This window comes from Coenobita brevimanus, chromosome 116 (genome assembly GCF_032717465.1).
Source record: "Coenobita brevimanus isolate Jiangsu-jjx chromosome 116, ASM3271746v2, whole genome shotgun sequence".
NCBI lineage: Eukaryota > Metazoa > Arthropoda > Malacostraca > Decapoda > Coenobitidae > Coenobita > Coenobita brevimanus.
Window position 1 is genome coordinate 46,563,312 of NC_137069.1, and position 16,952 is coordinate 46,580,263.

Consider the following 16,952-nt stretch of genomic DNA (forward strand, 5'->3'; position numbering starts at 1 on the left):
ATTCCTCCAATTGTTTTGAAAACGTGTTCCCCAGAACTTGCCTCTATTCTAGCTAAATTATTCAGACTGCATTCGTACTTCTTTATTCCCTAATTCGTGGAAAGAAGCCAATATCCCCCTAATTCCAAAGAAAGGAATTCCTCTGAACCCTCTGAATACAGACCATTAGCTGACACATCTTCTTTTGCTAAAGTATTTGAAATTTTAATTAATAAGCACACAGCTAAACATCTTGAATCCAGCAACTTAATTAAAGATAGACAATCACCCGTAGTCTTGAAATTGAGGGCAAGGGTTATCCTTCCCGCACTCCCCTCGAAGTGAAGCTCACACCTTCAACGTAAGTGGTAATCTTGTAAGGGTGAGAGCGCACCCCTTCTTGTGGGTAGGTGCAGCAAACAGTTGGTAACAAGGACTAGTTTTGAATTTAAAATATTGAAAAGAAAATGACTGTTTCTAAGGTTCATATACAATATAATCTCTTGATGTTAGCAATTCTTACCTATTTTATTATTAAAGACTGGCATTTGTTCTAGAATACTCTGTGTGAGTATGTATATCATACCTGTACCCTGGGGAAAACTCGGAGAGTGGTTCATGCGGTCAGTTATAACCCTACGAATAAGTCTTGGCTGGTCGCGCCGATTTTGATTATATTTCTGTTCCAAATGCTTGTTTTTGCCATTTTTCCCACCCAGAACCCCGAAAACCCACCAGTCCCCCCAAGACACTTGGGAGGGGAGGTTAATTTGAAAACCAATCACGAGCACCGAAAATAAAGGTCAAATTCGTTCAAATCACACCAAAATACACCAGAAAAATATACTGCCAAGCCAAAACAAAATAGTATGGATTTGTAAAACTTTACCGAACGCAAACATCAGACTTCGTATTTCAAACTAACTGGCTGTGCACGATTCGTCTGTTTAGGTAGTACTCAGCCATTCTTTACTGCAGAAATCATTTCATGAACTAATCAAACTATTGACAATAGTATCATGCACCATATCTAATAAACAGCTTGGTAGAAATACTGAAAAAATATAAAGCAAGTGGATATAGCATCTCATTTTTGTTTTCGTCTCGTCTTTAATTATCCATCTCCTGAGAAGTGGTGAAGTCTTTTAAAACGAAAAAAATATTAAACGCTTTTTTTTTTTTACACGATGTTTTTATCAACAGATTAAAATTACCATCACACCATAGAGCCCTTCAAATTCTACACAGTTTCCTTTGCACAGAGCTACTATAATATGACGAAGGGACATGCGAAGCGGTGCTATGAGACTCCCTGCAAATTCCAGTACTACTCTGGGTAATGCTCTCCCGTTCACTGGGGAACACTCTCCCTATCGTGCGTTACGTTCACCAAAAGATACGGATAGGGCAAGGTGAATGCCTGCCCACATTTTAAGACTAAGGCCGAATATGGTTTTTGCCATGAAAGATCCATCATTGACATATTCAATGTCCTGATTCATGCCATCCATCAGTCAACTGACCAACATGGAGAAACTCATGCAGTAACCCTTGATATTTCTAATGCTTTTGACAGAGTATGGCACCGTTCCCTGCTGTCCAAACTCTCTTGCTGTGGACTAACGTCGTTTGTTCGTCTGCTTTCCTGATATCCCAGTGACAGAAAAATAAAAGTAAAAGTAGATGATGTATATTCCAATTTCCTCTCAATTAATGCCAGCGTGCTATGGGGATCATTTCTGGCGCCAATCCTGTTCCTGGTTCATATTAATAATCTCTGATATGTCACCCACAATCCCATCCATTCATATGCAAATGACTCAACACGTAATAGTTCATTCACACTCAAACACCAATTTACAAAGTCTAATATATCTAACTCTCAACTCAGTTCAGCCATCTCCATAAATCAAGAATTATCTACGATCAATGAATAGGGACAAAACAACCTTGTCTCATTTAATGCTACCAAAACCAAATATATACAATTTACTAATAGACAAATATTGCCAGATTCGTAATTACCTTCAGTGCTACTAATATTCCAATCTCTAAAAGTAATGAAATTCTCGGTGTCTCACTTAACAATGACCTCAGCTGGACCTCTCATGTCAGATCACTTGTTAAAACCGCCTCAGAGAAACTTGGATTATTATACAGAGTCTGTAACTTCTTCACTGACGAGCAGTTAGCTATAATTTATAAGAGTCATGTGCACTCTCAGCTTGAATATTGCTCACTCTTGTGGAATGGATGTAGAGAGGTTGCATTAAAACAACTAGACAAAATTCAGAACATACATAGCTGTTGGAATTATTAATAACCCTGCTATTATAAATAAACTACTTTTCCTACAAATAAGAAGGAATGTTGCCTCCCTTGAATTATTTTACAGATATTTTTATGGTAAATGATCAGACGAAGTTGCGTCCACTGTGCCACCTCTCCATGCTTCCCTCGTGCTACACGGGCATCTGGTAGCGCTCATGACTGGAATGTCACTCAGCCACATTCCAGAACTGCCTATCAGAATTCTTTTATTCCCCGAACTGCATCTCTCTGGAACTCGCTTCCCCAGAGATGTTACCCCCCAGACTTCTACCAACAGGTCTTCAAGTCCAACTGTTACAGATATTTTATGAATGGAGGACGGCAGTAATCGGGTGCACGGACTATTATTTTTTTATTAATTTGTTTTTCCTTCCTCTGTTCTGTTATTGAAATATAAAAAATGTTCATGGCATGGCAAAACCAATGGGAGATCGAAGACCTTTACTGTGTGTGTGTGTGTGTGTGTGTGTGTGTGTGTGTGTGTGTGTGTGTGTGTGTGTGTGTGTGAATATATAAACAATGATAGATAGAAAGATAGATAGACAGACAGATAGACAGACAAGACATACATCAACAAAGCAAATACATGAAGTGACCAAAGAATGATGGGTTGCACAGACAGGTTCAGCTTGAGAAGCGAAAGAAAGAAGCTGATTAAAAAAAAGAAGATATGCCCAATAAAAGAAAACGAAAATAAAGCAGCCTTTCAGTTGGAGGTAACGAACAGATTTCAGGCTCTAAGTTATGCTGAAAGTGACATTAAAAAGCTGAATGACAGACTAACAGAAGTGTTACGAGAATCAGTGGTGGTAGTAGGAAAAGCTAATACAACCAAGCCCAACAAGTATTCAAAATTGACCCTCGAGCTCATAAAAAGAAAAAAGGAAAAGAAAGTAAAAACAAAGAAAGATGAAGTACAAAGAGTGGAATTAAATATGCTTATCAACAAGAGACAAAGAGAAGACAAATGAAAGAGAAACACGGATCAACTCTAAGGAATCATCAGAGAAGGAAAAAGTCTGAAACTCATCAGAAGTAAAATGGTAAGAGGAAGGTAACAAATCATATTACTGAAAGACAAAAACGGTGAAGTCATTAAATGCAAAGAAAGGATTGCACAGAAAGTTGAAGAATTTTACAAAGAACAGTATGCATCAAAGACAGTAGTACCAACAGCTAACTTTTCAGTTGACACAAGTGAAGTACCTGAGGCAACACCAGATGCAATAAACATTTCTCTTAAAAGTACGAGAAGAGGGAAAACCCCAGGAAAAAATTGAACGGTAGCAGACTTACTGTCGGATGCAGGAGTAGAAGTACAAAACAGGCTTGCCCACTTATTTACACAGTGTAAAAAGAAGAAGAAAATACCCAAAACATGGTGTAATGCAATAGTTAGTTTGCTTTATAAAATGGGCGACTCAAAAGATCTTAGTAACTATCGACCCATTAGCTACTTACCAGTTGTTTATAAACTCTTCGCTAAGGTCCTTACGATCACAATAACAAGTTTGGAAGAAAACCTACCACGTGAACTCGACTACTGATCAAGTACACACAATGAATCAGCTAATTGAGAAAACTACAGAATGTCATAAACATTACTGTGCTTAGGTTTCGTAGGGTACGAGAAGGTTTTCGACTGTGTGGAGCACATAGGAATTACAAATTCATTGCAGGAAAATGGAATAAATGAGAACATTGTAAAACTGCTCGAAAACATATAAAAATTAGGAACTACCGTTAAATTACATAAGGACTCGGAGAAAATTAAGACCGAGACGGGCGTGCATAAGGGAGATGCATTTTCACTAAAATATTTACAGCATGCCTTGAAAGTATTTTCAGAAAGCTAAACTAGGAACCCAAAGGAGTAAACATACATGGAGAAAAGCTAAATCATTTAAGATTTGCATATGACAGTGTCCTAATCTCAGAAACAGCAGAGACATTGAAAGAAATGTTCAATGATCTGAACACAGAAAGTCTCAAAGTAGGGCTAAATATAAACCGGAGTTAAGCTAATGTTTAATCCAAATACACCAAAGAGTGTCATCAGAATATCAATCAATTATTATTAATTAACATTAATTGCAATTATTTAAGTTTGTTAAGAGTTTTATACAACAGACCAGAAATGTCAGACAAAATATTTTTACGTCATCAGTGTCGCCTATCTGATGATACAACATTCATTTTACCAGAGTTGGGGTAATGCAAAGTTTTTAAACGATTTTCCAGACAGGTTGCACAGTTTGCTGATGAGAAGTAACCAGAATCTAGATTACCAGTCTTTATTTCCTGCTTTATCCATTTATCTTACCATCTGTTTGGACATTATAAAGATTTCACTGTTCATCAGACAGCAGTTATTCAGTGTCAACTATTCTGAAATGCTTTGCTAAACACTAGAATTTTCCTCTGATGTTTGAAAATCACAGATAATGAAATGAGTGAGTTTGCTAGTAATTTATAATTTTTTTTGCGAAGACAAATACTCGTATAATTATTCGTAACTCCCAAACACGGAGGTATTAATTTTTTTAACGTCTAACCCTCATCGTCATGACTGTCTATAGCAAAAACCAACCCCAAAGAAGCGAAAACATAACGCTAACACGCTAAAACAGTCGACAAAAATCCTGATTTCTCCATGTTCTCCTTCTTCTTTCTTTTTCTTTTCTTTTTTTCTTTCCTTCTTTTTTCTTCTTCATTCATAGACCTCTCGAGCTCTAAAGTGGCTAAACCAATTGCTTTGCTTTTTTCCACATTCTGAAGTGGGTCGGAAGCACGTAGATACTGCGTGAAAGAGGTCAAAGGTAATAGACTGGGAGTAGGTCAGCTTTTAGAGCTTTTATATGCTTTATACAGAAGTCAATAGAAGGGCAACGGATGAGAACGGGGTGAAGTGGTTTAATTTTAAGAACAATAGGTCTCAACTTAAGATCACTTGTGTTTGTCAAACTTTCGGCCCTTTACCTCAAAAAGTTCTTGTGCAGTTTGGGTTAAACGTGATGGAACGATTTAGGGTCGGACAGCGATTAAATTATTCAGAACAATTGGGCAAAGGTCAAGGTCACATGACAAGGTCAACTTTAAAGACTTTAGACCCAAATTGAACCAAACTCAGTGGAGGGGTTCACTGTCACACAAGGGTGAAGTATTTTAAGTTTGAGAACAACAGGTCAAAGGTAAAGGCCCTAGAGCTATATCATAAGTGCGATAATAAAGCGATCGGATGGTGTGGATGTTGGGCTCTCTCAGTGACCCTCTTCGTTATTTTCTTCTGATAATTATATTCAGTTCAAGAGACTTTTCAAACGGGGTGGGTTAGCCCAAGCCTCCATTAATCTCCCTGCTACTACGATGCTCGTAAATTGAAAAACTTACAAAATCCTTCCGTGCTTTCTCACACAGAGGATTTTTAAAAACTCAGTAAAAAATGCGTAAAAAACACTTAATGAAGTGTATGAAGACGTGGTGATGGTTGTTTGCCCAAAACCATCTGAACAAGGTCGAGGCAATGAGACAAGTAATCCTGACCCTTCATCTATTTTCCCTTGCAGCACTTCCCATTATGATGTAGTATAGGTGCATCCAGAAAGTATTATGCCAATTGCGTAACTATTAACCAACCATCCAGTACAAAAAAGTATGCCATTCCAGTACAAAAAAGTATGCCATTCCAGTACAAAAAAGTATGCCATGAAAATGTTGGGATGAGATATGTCATTTTATTGCCGCGACCTTGTTTCGATGCATTTTGATGCATTATAATGCCTACAGTTTCATATATTATTTTTTTTTAATACTTGTACACTTACTCATCAAACAATCTGCTTTGTAGCTCCGCGGCATGGAGGTATCCAGCACCATCTGAAAGGCCATTTCCTCTCTTCCATCTCAGGCAGAAGAACTTGCTGGAGTCACGCACTACCTGACAATTATATGCACACATAAAGGAACCACGTATAACATTTTCAGGGCCCCCAGCGACATTATTATAACCTGAAGCCTTTCACACACACACACACACACACACACACACACACACACACACACACACACACACACACACACACAAACTCTGCTCTGCTATTAATGTCTTAATCTAACATGTCGTAGCTCCAGTTAAACAGGCGTAACCCCCGAAATGCTGTGACACTGATCACTGAGAGGTACAGTCATGCGTACTAATTTCTGCTCAGGGGTTACCCCTTCCTTCCCCTCTCTACCCTGGACAGAGGGAAGGGGGGAATCGCGAACAAGTCTACCCCGCCTTCTGCCCCCAACTCCCCCACCCTCCACCTCCAGCTGCCAGTTACTGATTAGACGCAAACTTTCTCATGTCCTGTAAACATGACCAAACTGTCGTCGCACACGCTTTCAACGGCCAAGATTTGGACTATATTTTTAGAATACATTATTACCGTATTGAACTGCATTCTCAAATTGAAAATATTCACCATCATTGTAATCCAGTGTCGTCCGCTGTACAATTCTGGGTTCCAGTGCTTACCTTTTCACTTCCCCCAGCTCTCTCTCTCTCTCTCTCTCTCTCTCTGAATTTACTTTTCCCACTCACTCTTTCTTTTTAAATTTATATAACTTTCTCTTTGCTTCTCTCCCCCTCTCCATCTTCTCTCTCGTTCTTTGTCTTAAGTCTTCCTTGCCTCTCACCCCTCCCCTCCCCCCACCTTAGGCCTGATCAGCAGTCGGTTATACCGTCACCGCTCCTTCGTATATCGTGTGCAGGCAACATTTATCACACACACTTAGGTCAGATGTATGGAAAGCTATTTTATATATATATATATATATATATATATATATATATATATATATATATATATATAATTGTATTTCTCATTATGTGCCAAGTTCAAATAGAGAACACCAGACCAATATTCGTAATTTTTATTAGAGTGACCGTTCCACTTCACATAGCTGGGTAGCTGGGCTTATAAACTGCACACACACACACACACACACACACACACACACACACACACACACACACGAATTAAATTTCGCACTGAGCGTGGCGACTACACATACAGTCATTCTAACAACTGGATCTGCTGGCTCCAAACCTTCCCTGTCCCAGTCAAACTCCTCATTCAATAACCGGTTATTGAATGAGGAGTTTGACTGGGACAGGGAGGGTTTGGAGCCAGCAGATCCAGTTGTTAGAATGACTATATTTGTAGTCGCCACGCTGTCAGTGCAAAATTTAAGTCGTGTGTGTGTGTGTGTGTGTGTGTGTGTGTGTGTGTGTGTGTGTGTGTGTGTGTGTGCAGTTTATAAGCCCAGCTACCCAGCTAATAAAAATTACGAATATTGGTCTGGTGTTCTCTATTTGAACTTGACGCATAATAAGAAATACAATTATATATATATATATATATATATATATATATATATATATATATATATATATATATATATATATATATAAAATAGCTTTCCTTACATCTGACCTAAGTGTGTATGAAAAATGTTGCCTGCACACGATATACGAAGGAGCGGTGACGGTATAACTGACTGCTGATCAGGCCTAAGGTGGGGGAGGGGAGGGGGGAGAGGCGGGGAAGACTTAAGACAAAGAACGAGAGAGAAGGAGGAGAGGGGGAGAGAAGCAAAGAGAAAATAATATAAATTTAAAAAGAAAGAGTGAGTGGGAAAAGTAAATTCAGAGAGAGAGAGAGAGAGAGAGAGAGAGAGCTGGGGGAAGTGAAAAGGTAAGCACTGGAACCCAGAATTGTACAGCGGACGACACTGGATTACAATGATGGTGAATATTTTCAATTTGAGAATGCAGTTCAATACGGTAATAATTTATTCTAAAAATATAGTCCAAGTCTTGGCCGTTGAAAGCGTGTGCAACGACAGTTTAGTCATGTTTACAGGACATGAGAAAATCTGCGTCTAATCAGTAACTGGTAGCTGGAGGTGAAGGGTGGGGGAGTTGGGGGCAGAAGGCGGGATAGACGTTCGCGATTCCCCCCTTCTCTCTCTCTAAGGGTAGAAGAGGGGAAGGAAGGGGTAACCCCTAAGCAGAAATTAGTACGTGTGACTGTACCAATGTAATAGTTCCATTATTCCCTAAACATCTGTTGTTTCCTTGTCCCAGAATAATGCCAGTGCTCAGCGTACGTAACAAAGCCTATGTTGGATTTGAAGCATTCTCGTGTGCTGTCCAGAGGAAGATGGTTTTCAGAGGTTATCGTTCCACCTTACCCTTTAATTATATAGAACTAATATATCTTCCATGAAATGTGCTGAATTCGTTCGTCTTGACTCATTTTTTGAGATGAAATGAGCTCACCAATAAAGTTCATCTGATTATTTGAACACCTTGCCAGAATCACCCAGAGAAACTATGCTATTTCATCCTTTTATCTTTGACAGGTCTATTGTTGTTTCTTTTTCTAAGAGCTTAGCTTCTGATCTTACTATACTGTAGACAATTTTGATAGTTTCTCCATCCTCCCTCCCCCCTCCCTCTCTCTCCACACACACACACACACACACACACACACACACACACACACACGCTATGTTTTGTGATGACGGATAGGTAAATGTCCTATAACGATGATGTAGTATCTGCGGTCAGTACTATAAGCTTGTATCCTCTTGGAATTTTCCTTCCGGTTATTACCAAGATTTTTGTTATTGTGCTGGCACCCAGCATTCTCTGGCTCATTACATGTAACCTTTCTAAGTGGCAGTTTGCTTTCATATAACTTATTCTTATCTATAATGATCACCTCTGCCTTCGAAATTTCACCAAAATATTTGAAAACCTTGCACAAGGTATCTGTAACATATCTGAATCAAAAGAAAACAGGAAGATTCTCAGACATCTAATACACTTACGCACAATAATTTGAATATGACCAGGGACGTTCAGTTTTAAATTTCATTCGTATTTAAAATCGTCCTTTTTTTTTTAGTGATTTTGACTCAATTTTTTGAATGCATTATGTTATATACAGCAAAGATGTTTCACCGACTTCGAAAAAAATCCTTTGGCTCCAAAGTGCCCTCTTTATATTCAGTTTTTCTATGCCTTCATCGCACGCTTCCAATCAGATTATTCGAAAGTTGCTGTTGTATAAAGCAACTGCTCTTTTAAAGCTATCAGCACTGGTGTCCCTGAGACAACTATCAACTCACCGGCTTATATCTTGTCCATCAAAAATCTTGAGCTGTACTGCTAGCTCAGACCACTTGGTTGCAGTTCAAAACTGAGTTTCCAAGCTATTTCAAAAGTGTTAGCAAGAAACTTCAGTGACTGTCCAAATTTATAAGAAAGGGTTTATAAGAAAGGGTCTTTTATCAGCTAATGTGCCACAGAGTATCCACTTACATCCGTGCACAGAGTGCATTCATGTGGTGTCACCAATATTACTTGTACAGCTATTCGTTTATACAACGCCACTCATCCCCTTCCCTATCCCCCGAAAGGAGGATGGTGAACTGAAGCAGAAGAGCAACTTCAGCCTACAGTCTACCGAGTTCATGTCCACATAAGCCTGAATCTACAAGAGCAACAATAAGAGCTATACAGGTTGCAAAGTTCCAGTATGATTGTTCGTCTGTTGTGGTCTCAGTTGTGGTCATATAATAAACCACCTTATAAACCTGGTGAAAAAAAAAAAAAAAAAACTACTATTCCAGAAGTTACTTTTCCAATTATAACTTTTTCCCCATTCTACCTTATTGTCTTCATTCAGTAACTCTCCTGATCAGATAAAAATATGCAAGAAACTGAAATGTTACAAAATGGAATTTTCGGATGGTCAGAAAAACAATGTACGCAGTACTAAAATTGGTTTTCTGAAGCCTGTCATTGTACATACTATCTTTCGGACATTGGTCAAGCTGAAGACTGGTCGTTTAATACAAACTGTCACAGTTGTTACTTAAACTGTCATGCGGCGACACGCCACTCCAAAGTTAAACAGAGTGGTGGTGTGATAGCAAGAATAAAAAGGTTTATATTTTCTTTGTATACAGAAAAATAGAGAAATACTAGAGGCCATTCACAAATTGAATATTATTCATCTAGTGTAAGCAAGAACATATCTAATATTTCAGTCGTCGTCTTAAGGTTAGGTGTCTCGGGTCTACCTTACCTCAAAGTTGGTGAAGATGTAGGGCTTGTTGAGCACAATAAGAATATCGAAGTCAGTTTTCTTAGTTATGCACAGACCCTCATAGGCGCTGCCCCCGTGCATAAAAGTTGCCTGCTGTAGCAGGTTTTTTTCAGGGACCAGCGCCTCGGCTCCCTCTAACAGCGTGTTGCAAGAATTAATCTGTCGCTGTAGTGCCCCTGCGAAGTTGCGTACTATCTGTAAGCCAAATCATTTTACCATCAGTTAGGAGAGAAACAGCACTGTTGGTTATGGATGCGGATGTAACAGTAGATATGTTGATAGAAACAGCACTGTTGGCTTTAGAAATGGAGATAACTATGGATACCCGAATAAAAACAGCATTGCAGTCTTTGGAAACAAAGGCACCAGTGAACTAGATGGAGAAGGCAAGGCGTTCAGAGGAAACAGAGGTTACCACGGATATTTACAGTAAGGAAACTATTGTGCTGGCCGGAAACAAAGAAGATAAAATAGTTAAAAGTGTGTGTGTGTGTGTGTGTGTGTGTGTGTGTGTGTGTGTAGAATAATAATCACAAACTCTTCAAGAAGGTTGGTTCTGTATATATGATATCAACCAGCAATGGCTTAAAAAAAAAAAAAAAGTAATTTTTCATGCATTTATGTGGCATCTAAAATAAATTATAAAGTCAGGAATGCACAGCTTTTTTTTATTTAATTTGTTCTCAAGCAACATAATGGATTCAGTTTGATGTAGTTCAGCGGCATTCTCAGCCTGACCAGACAGGGACTACCAGATAATACAATACTGCGAATTGGACCATCTGACCTCTAAGCTCGTACACGTTCTGAACACGGTGAGGATCCGCTATATGTTGTGCAGTTATGGTGGAATTTTTACAAGATTTTTTTTTTTTTTTTTTTTTTGTGTATGGCTTTATGGTCATCGCCCACTGTGAGGGGCATTAGGCCAAATTAGATTGTGGAAGACATCAACAATTCACCACCGCACCAGTGCTGCACATGACGGCCATTCTAAGGGGCCAGATGTGGAGGCAACATGTGACAGAAGGCTCGTAGATCGGCCAGACACACCTCCCTCCCCCCCCCCCCGACAAACAAGACAGGTCGGATATCCTCACCCAAGTCGTCAGCCCAGAGCAGATTGTAGAGGTTTGAGTAGATCGCGGCTCCAAGCTGGTACAACCAGGTGCGAACATCAAGGGCCAGGAAGTATTGGCAGGAGGACACGTCCAGCCGATCCTTCTGGTCCATGATGGGAGGGGAAGTTGGGTTGCCCTCCACTGCCGGAGATGGGGAGGACTCATTAACCTCCTCCTCGGCTGAGTAGCCGGTCGACGCATCCTTGGCCATGGAGACAGAGATAGAAAAGTCCCAGCCCTCCCCGGTCTCTGATGGTGGATGGTGAATTTCTGCTGTGGTTTTGCCGTGTCCATGTCTACAGCCGGGTCAGTGATTGGGATGGCAGTCCTTCTGTTGAGAGGAGCCTCTAGCCTTAGCCTCTTCTGCATTGTTGTGCGAGGGGCAGCAGGTCATGGCTGCCAGGTTGGGCACTCCCATTGGCGAAGAACTGAGTGTACATCACGGGCAAAGCACTCGGGGATGAGAAGGCGAGGCAGCCTGTTCTCCTCAAAGATCTTGGGTAGAACACACAAAGCCCACTTGTCACCCTGGCAAAAAGCCTTCTCTGTCGCAATGCACATCTCCACAACGGTGTTTATATCCTCAGGACTCACAGGATCCCTGGCCTGGCGTCCCCAGGCCGTGAGACATCACCGCGCATGGGCAGAGCCCTGTGGTTCTGTACAGCTACACCTCCCTGCCCAGTAACATTCCGAGCCTCAGGACCCTGAGGAGTCCCAAAGAGACTAAACTCCACCGTCTCTCCATCCCCAAGGGAGCATTGGAGGTGCCGTCGGTTTGGTTTAACGACGGCCAGGCGGTGAACAAAAACATCAACGCCAGTATCTTGGTGCTTGATGAATCTGTACCTCACTCTGACATTAAACCAAACCAGGTTCCCTCTGATCTTCTGGGTCGTTGGAGACTGGTCTGCTGGATGCCCCCCCCCCCCCTCAAAGGGTCGCAAACACTAGCAGATGTGTCGTCCATGGCTGTCAGTCATTCTCTCTCCTCACCTTAAAACAGAATCAGTGCACACTTTATATACTTGGCAGGACTGCCAACTTTATAGTGGATTATAGTGTTGCCGTCGGTAAATATAACACCTTCACGTCTTGCATATAAACTTAAATATGGCTAAATCATATTCTGCTTGTTTTACAAAGAACATACCGGACCCACAAATTTCTCTGTAATCAAATGCTTAGTGTGCAAATACCTGTGCCCGTGGATGCTACTGCCAGAAACGTTAAGCAAACCGTGGAGAGAAGTTTTTATGTGTAATAAAGTGAAGTATATACCACAACAAGATATAATTTATAATATGATTCAGTGTGATTTTCAATTTATGGATTCAACGAGGACCCCTATAGGTCTAAATACAACTAGAGCAGGAACCCAGGGTGGTCTAGGTAGCTGAAAAGGTAACCGATGTTCTTGTGGAACACAGTGTGCTATGTACATGCATGTATATGAAACTGGGCGACTTGTAGGCCTGCTGTGTTGAGTGTGGCCAGGGCAGTGATTAAAAGGCCACTCCAAAGATGGACTAGTTCAGCATTGTTGTGTAACTCTGTGAATTTAAGTACAGTAGAAAAGGCATAGCTCAGTGAATTACAAATGGTCAATACCAGTAATTTTTAGTGGTGGGGTACCCCTGCTACTTGCCAATAACTGACCCCTCAAAGCTGATCTAGATCAACTTTTGTGGTAACCCATTGGGACCCACTGCAAAATGTTTGACAGGACCCCAGATGTAACAGATGGCCACTGCCATTAGTTTCCAGTGATGGGGTGCCCCTCCCAGTTGGTCCCCAATTTGCCTCACCCCTGTACTGACTTTGATCAGCTCTTGAGGTAACCCGATCGAACCCAGTACAAAATGCTCAGCAGGACATCAGATAAAATGAAATGCCACTGGCAGTAATTTCTAGTGGTGGGGTACCCCTGCCGGTCGCTATAGGCCAAGTCTGGTTTCGTGATATACGATACGGCAAGCCCTCCACCTAAGAGTTTATGATTTCGTATTTATCAATGACGTTCAGATTTTTTATTTATCATGTACATGTATCTGTAAACCGATCAATTTTTAGGCCTACAAGGAATCCATGTGCCCATCAACGTGACTGTACAGAATACCCATCTGTTTAGTAATACCTTAAAAATGTCAACCTTCCTGAATATGCTTATAGTTATACTTACCTTTAGCATTAGAAATCACTGAGGATATTCTGTTCTAGTGGTGTACTTATGCAGAACTGTAAGTATAGGTCGATTATGAATTTCAACTCCACCAAAATAGGTTATTAATTCTAAAGTTTCTTCAAAACATGTAAAGTATAAGCTATCAGTTCTTTTCTACAGTTTCACCTAAAACATGTAAAGTTTCATCTTTTAATTCTAATCTACGAAATTTACCAAGAACAAGAAATTATAAACCATATAAGAGCAGATAAAGAAAGATTAGTACTTTATGAGCCACACAAATTAACTGTGATACAGAGCGCTTATAATTCTGTCAGAACATCATTTGATCAGTGGTAAATTTACAAGGTTTGTGACAAAGACCAAGCCACACGTGAGCTGGACCTGCCCGTCGCCTAATATCTGGATGGCTTCCTTGGAAGCACAGAACAATAAATTCAAGTATTCGGGTGCAAAAGTTAGGAAAGACCCCCAGAGTGATAAAGTATTAGTCTAATTAACAAAGGGTGTTTAGGAGTTAGACATGGGTAATTTCTACCTAATCTGTTTTGGGGGACATTATATGACAAGTATGCGATCAGCAGGTAGGACCTGAACCATTTGATTCGGTAGTTAAACTCTACTTAAAGCAAAACAGCCATTGTAAATACTGCCATATCTCTTTTAACAAGAACAAAAAATGTTCATTTAACGTCCTAATAACGCCTAATACTCTGGAAGGAGAGCACTACTTAATTACGTGAAAATCTTTCATATTCAAATTTTGGTATTACTAGGACTTTAACCCTTTAGACCGTGAAATGCCCAATGTCAAGATGACCAAAAATCTCAAAGATTTCCAAAACCCATACATGGTGGTAGTCATATGAAAGGTCCTGAGGCATTTCTAATTATGTTGGGGGTTGCGTTAGATTTTTGGTCATTATAAAGTTTTAGGTCTTGGGTGCTCCAAGGTCTAAAGGGTTGTGCTATCTACAATGGATTGGCTAACAATTCTGCAGTACAAGGGCCTATTAAGCATGGGGATGTGGTGTATTGGTCTCCATATCAGACCTCAAATATAGTCCACATCCTCCTCATCATAATCAGAGTCTTCACACATCAGCGTCAATGCCACCGAGTTCTTCTTCAGAATCTGGGTGAGTCACTTCATCTCCAGATGACATATCTTCCACTTCTGAAATGTGTTGAGCAGAGAGTCTGGTATTGCTGGCCCTTCAAACCAGGTTGGATGCAGTCTGTCCTTTTCATCTGCTGACCACCCATAGTCACATGGCAACAGGCCAATCACTGGGGTTGCCGATGAAGCATGTATCTACAGTATTGTGATGTACTGAGTTCAAAGTATCTCCATCTCTAGAACCCTACAAGTGGGTGGCAGCAATGTACATTAATTCCTGGATAGCCTGTATGTGTGTGTGTGTGTGTGTGTGTGTGTGTAAAATATCTATCCATCTATATCTATACCTGTCTATCCACTGCGAAACCTCTCCATGCCTTCCCTCGTACTACACGGGCATCTGGCAGCACTCATGACCAGACCGTCACTCAGCCATATTGTAGAACTTCTGCTGAACTCTTTCATCTCCGAACTTCATGATTCTCTCTGGAACTCGCTTCCCGAGAGTTGTTTCCCTCCAAACTTCAACCAACAGCAGTTCAAGTCCAACTGTTACAGATATTTTATGGAGGACACCAGTAATCTTGTGTATCCATCCAGTATTCATCATCCAGTCCTATGCCACCCCATGAGAAGCGCATTACGTGAGCAATAAATCCCAACCACCCCTTGGATATAAACCTATTGGCTCAATCCAATTGGAACGCCTTCATTACCCACGAAATCACCAGGCGCCATAATTCGGTTATATGGTTACCACCCAGCGTAGCAAATGGTTTCCTGGTGTACAGGAAATCATTTGGCTTGTCACTCTGTGTAGAGTCACCCATAGGCAAAAGGAAGAGGAAAGAGTGAAGAAAGACAGAAGAGGAAGTGTAAAGTCATCATAGGCAGAAGAGGAATAAATGAAGGAAAGAAAGGCAGAGGAAGGGAGGGAGGAAAGGGCAGACACCCAAAGTAGCACTACATCGAGAGAATGGTGAGTGCCCCCACCTACCCCCCCCCCACACACACACACATATTGATAGATAGATAGATAGATAGATAGTACATATTACAAAACTCACCTCATCATTCCTCTTAACTTCGGGGACTATGTTACGGTCCACACGAGCCAGCAAATCCCGAGCGATGCGAGAGTTCTGCAACACAGTGAGGCTAAGACAGGATATGATGCGATGCACAGCTGTACTGTTTCAAGGTCATTTACGTCAGAATAACACACCAACGCAAAATTCGTAAATTCGTTTATTGAAATATCTTTCTAATCAACAGAAAATATGCTTTTGTATTATGCTGTTGTCAACTCCTTTTGAGGCCTAGACTGAATTAACTACGTTCATAGTACCCAGAATGTTAATAAAACCAGTCCTTGAAAACTTAAGTTCCAAGAACAATATTTGTCGATGTTTATAATAACCAGTATTAGTTAATGCTAACTTCCAAGAGAGAGAGAGAGAGAGAGAGAGAGAGAGAGAGAGAGAGAGAGCGAACGCAGTCTACTTGACAAAAGTGCAAATCAATATTTATAAATTGTATGTTCCCAACTACTGTACTTACAGGGTCAGTCATTGTTGTTATGGTATGCGGTTCAGTGCAGTCACTGAATGTCAGTCAGGAATCAATAAGTGTATGAAGTTGGCCTTGATCAATGATGTAGAATAAGCGGTACCACCCCGTCCTGCAAGGCTGCCTCGCTCTCACTACAGTAATCGTTCTGTGCGCCGCCCGCGGGACACACCTCGCCCTCGCAACCAGAGAGATCAGAGTTGCCAAACGAGATCACAAATGTCGCTAAACTCCTCTCAGATATAGTTCTAAAATGGAAAGAATACAACCCGGATAATCGCAAGAAATGGTTTTAAAAACTATAGAATATCACTAATGCTTTGTAATTCCTTAGAGTATTACAGAAATTTTATCGCTAAACATTGCAATATGGAAACTTATGTTTGATTATGCTTGCTGTTGTAATTGTAGGCCTACAGATTACATACACATCAAAAGATAGTGGTGCATCTTGCCACACAATTCATTCAGCAGGCAGAGAT

General features: G+C 40.6%; 1 protein-coding gene across 2 annotated transcripts in view; it reads right to left on the reverse strand.

Moving 5' to 3' along the window:
* LOC145418815 (uncharacterized) overlaps positions 1-16,591 on the reverse strand; it is a 49,709-nt gene extending 33,118 nt beyond the window's left edge. Inside the window, exons 1-4 of one of the 2 annotated variants that reach the window (XM_080287147.1) lie at positions 16,462-16,591; positions 15,969-16,043; positions 10,455-10,670; positions 6,135-6,247 (exon numbers count right to left, since the gene is read on the reverse strand). In XM_080287147.1, the coding sequence (XP_080143273.1) occupies positions 6,135-6,247; positions 10,455-10,670; positions 15,969-16,043; positions 16,462-16,473 (416 nt within the window). In that variant the 5' untranslated portion in view covers positions 16,474-16,591. The remainder of the gene's footprint in view (positions 1-6,134; positions 6,248-10,454; positions 10,671-15,968; positions 16,044-16,461) is intronic. The other variant, XM_080287148.1, reaches the window with a different exon arrangement.
* Between the last annotated feature and the right edge of the window lie 361 nt (positions 16,592-16,952).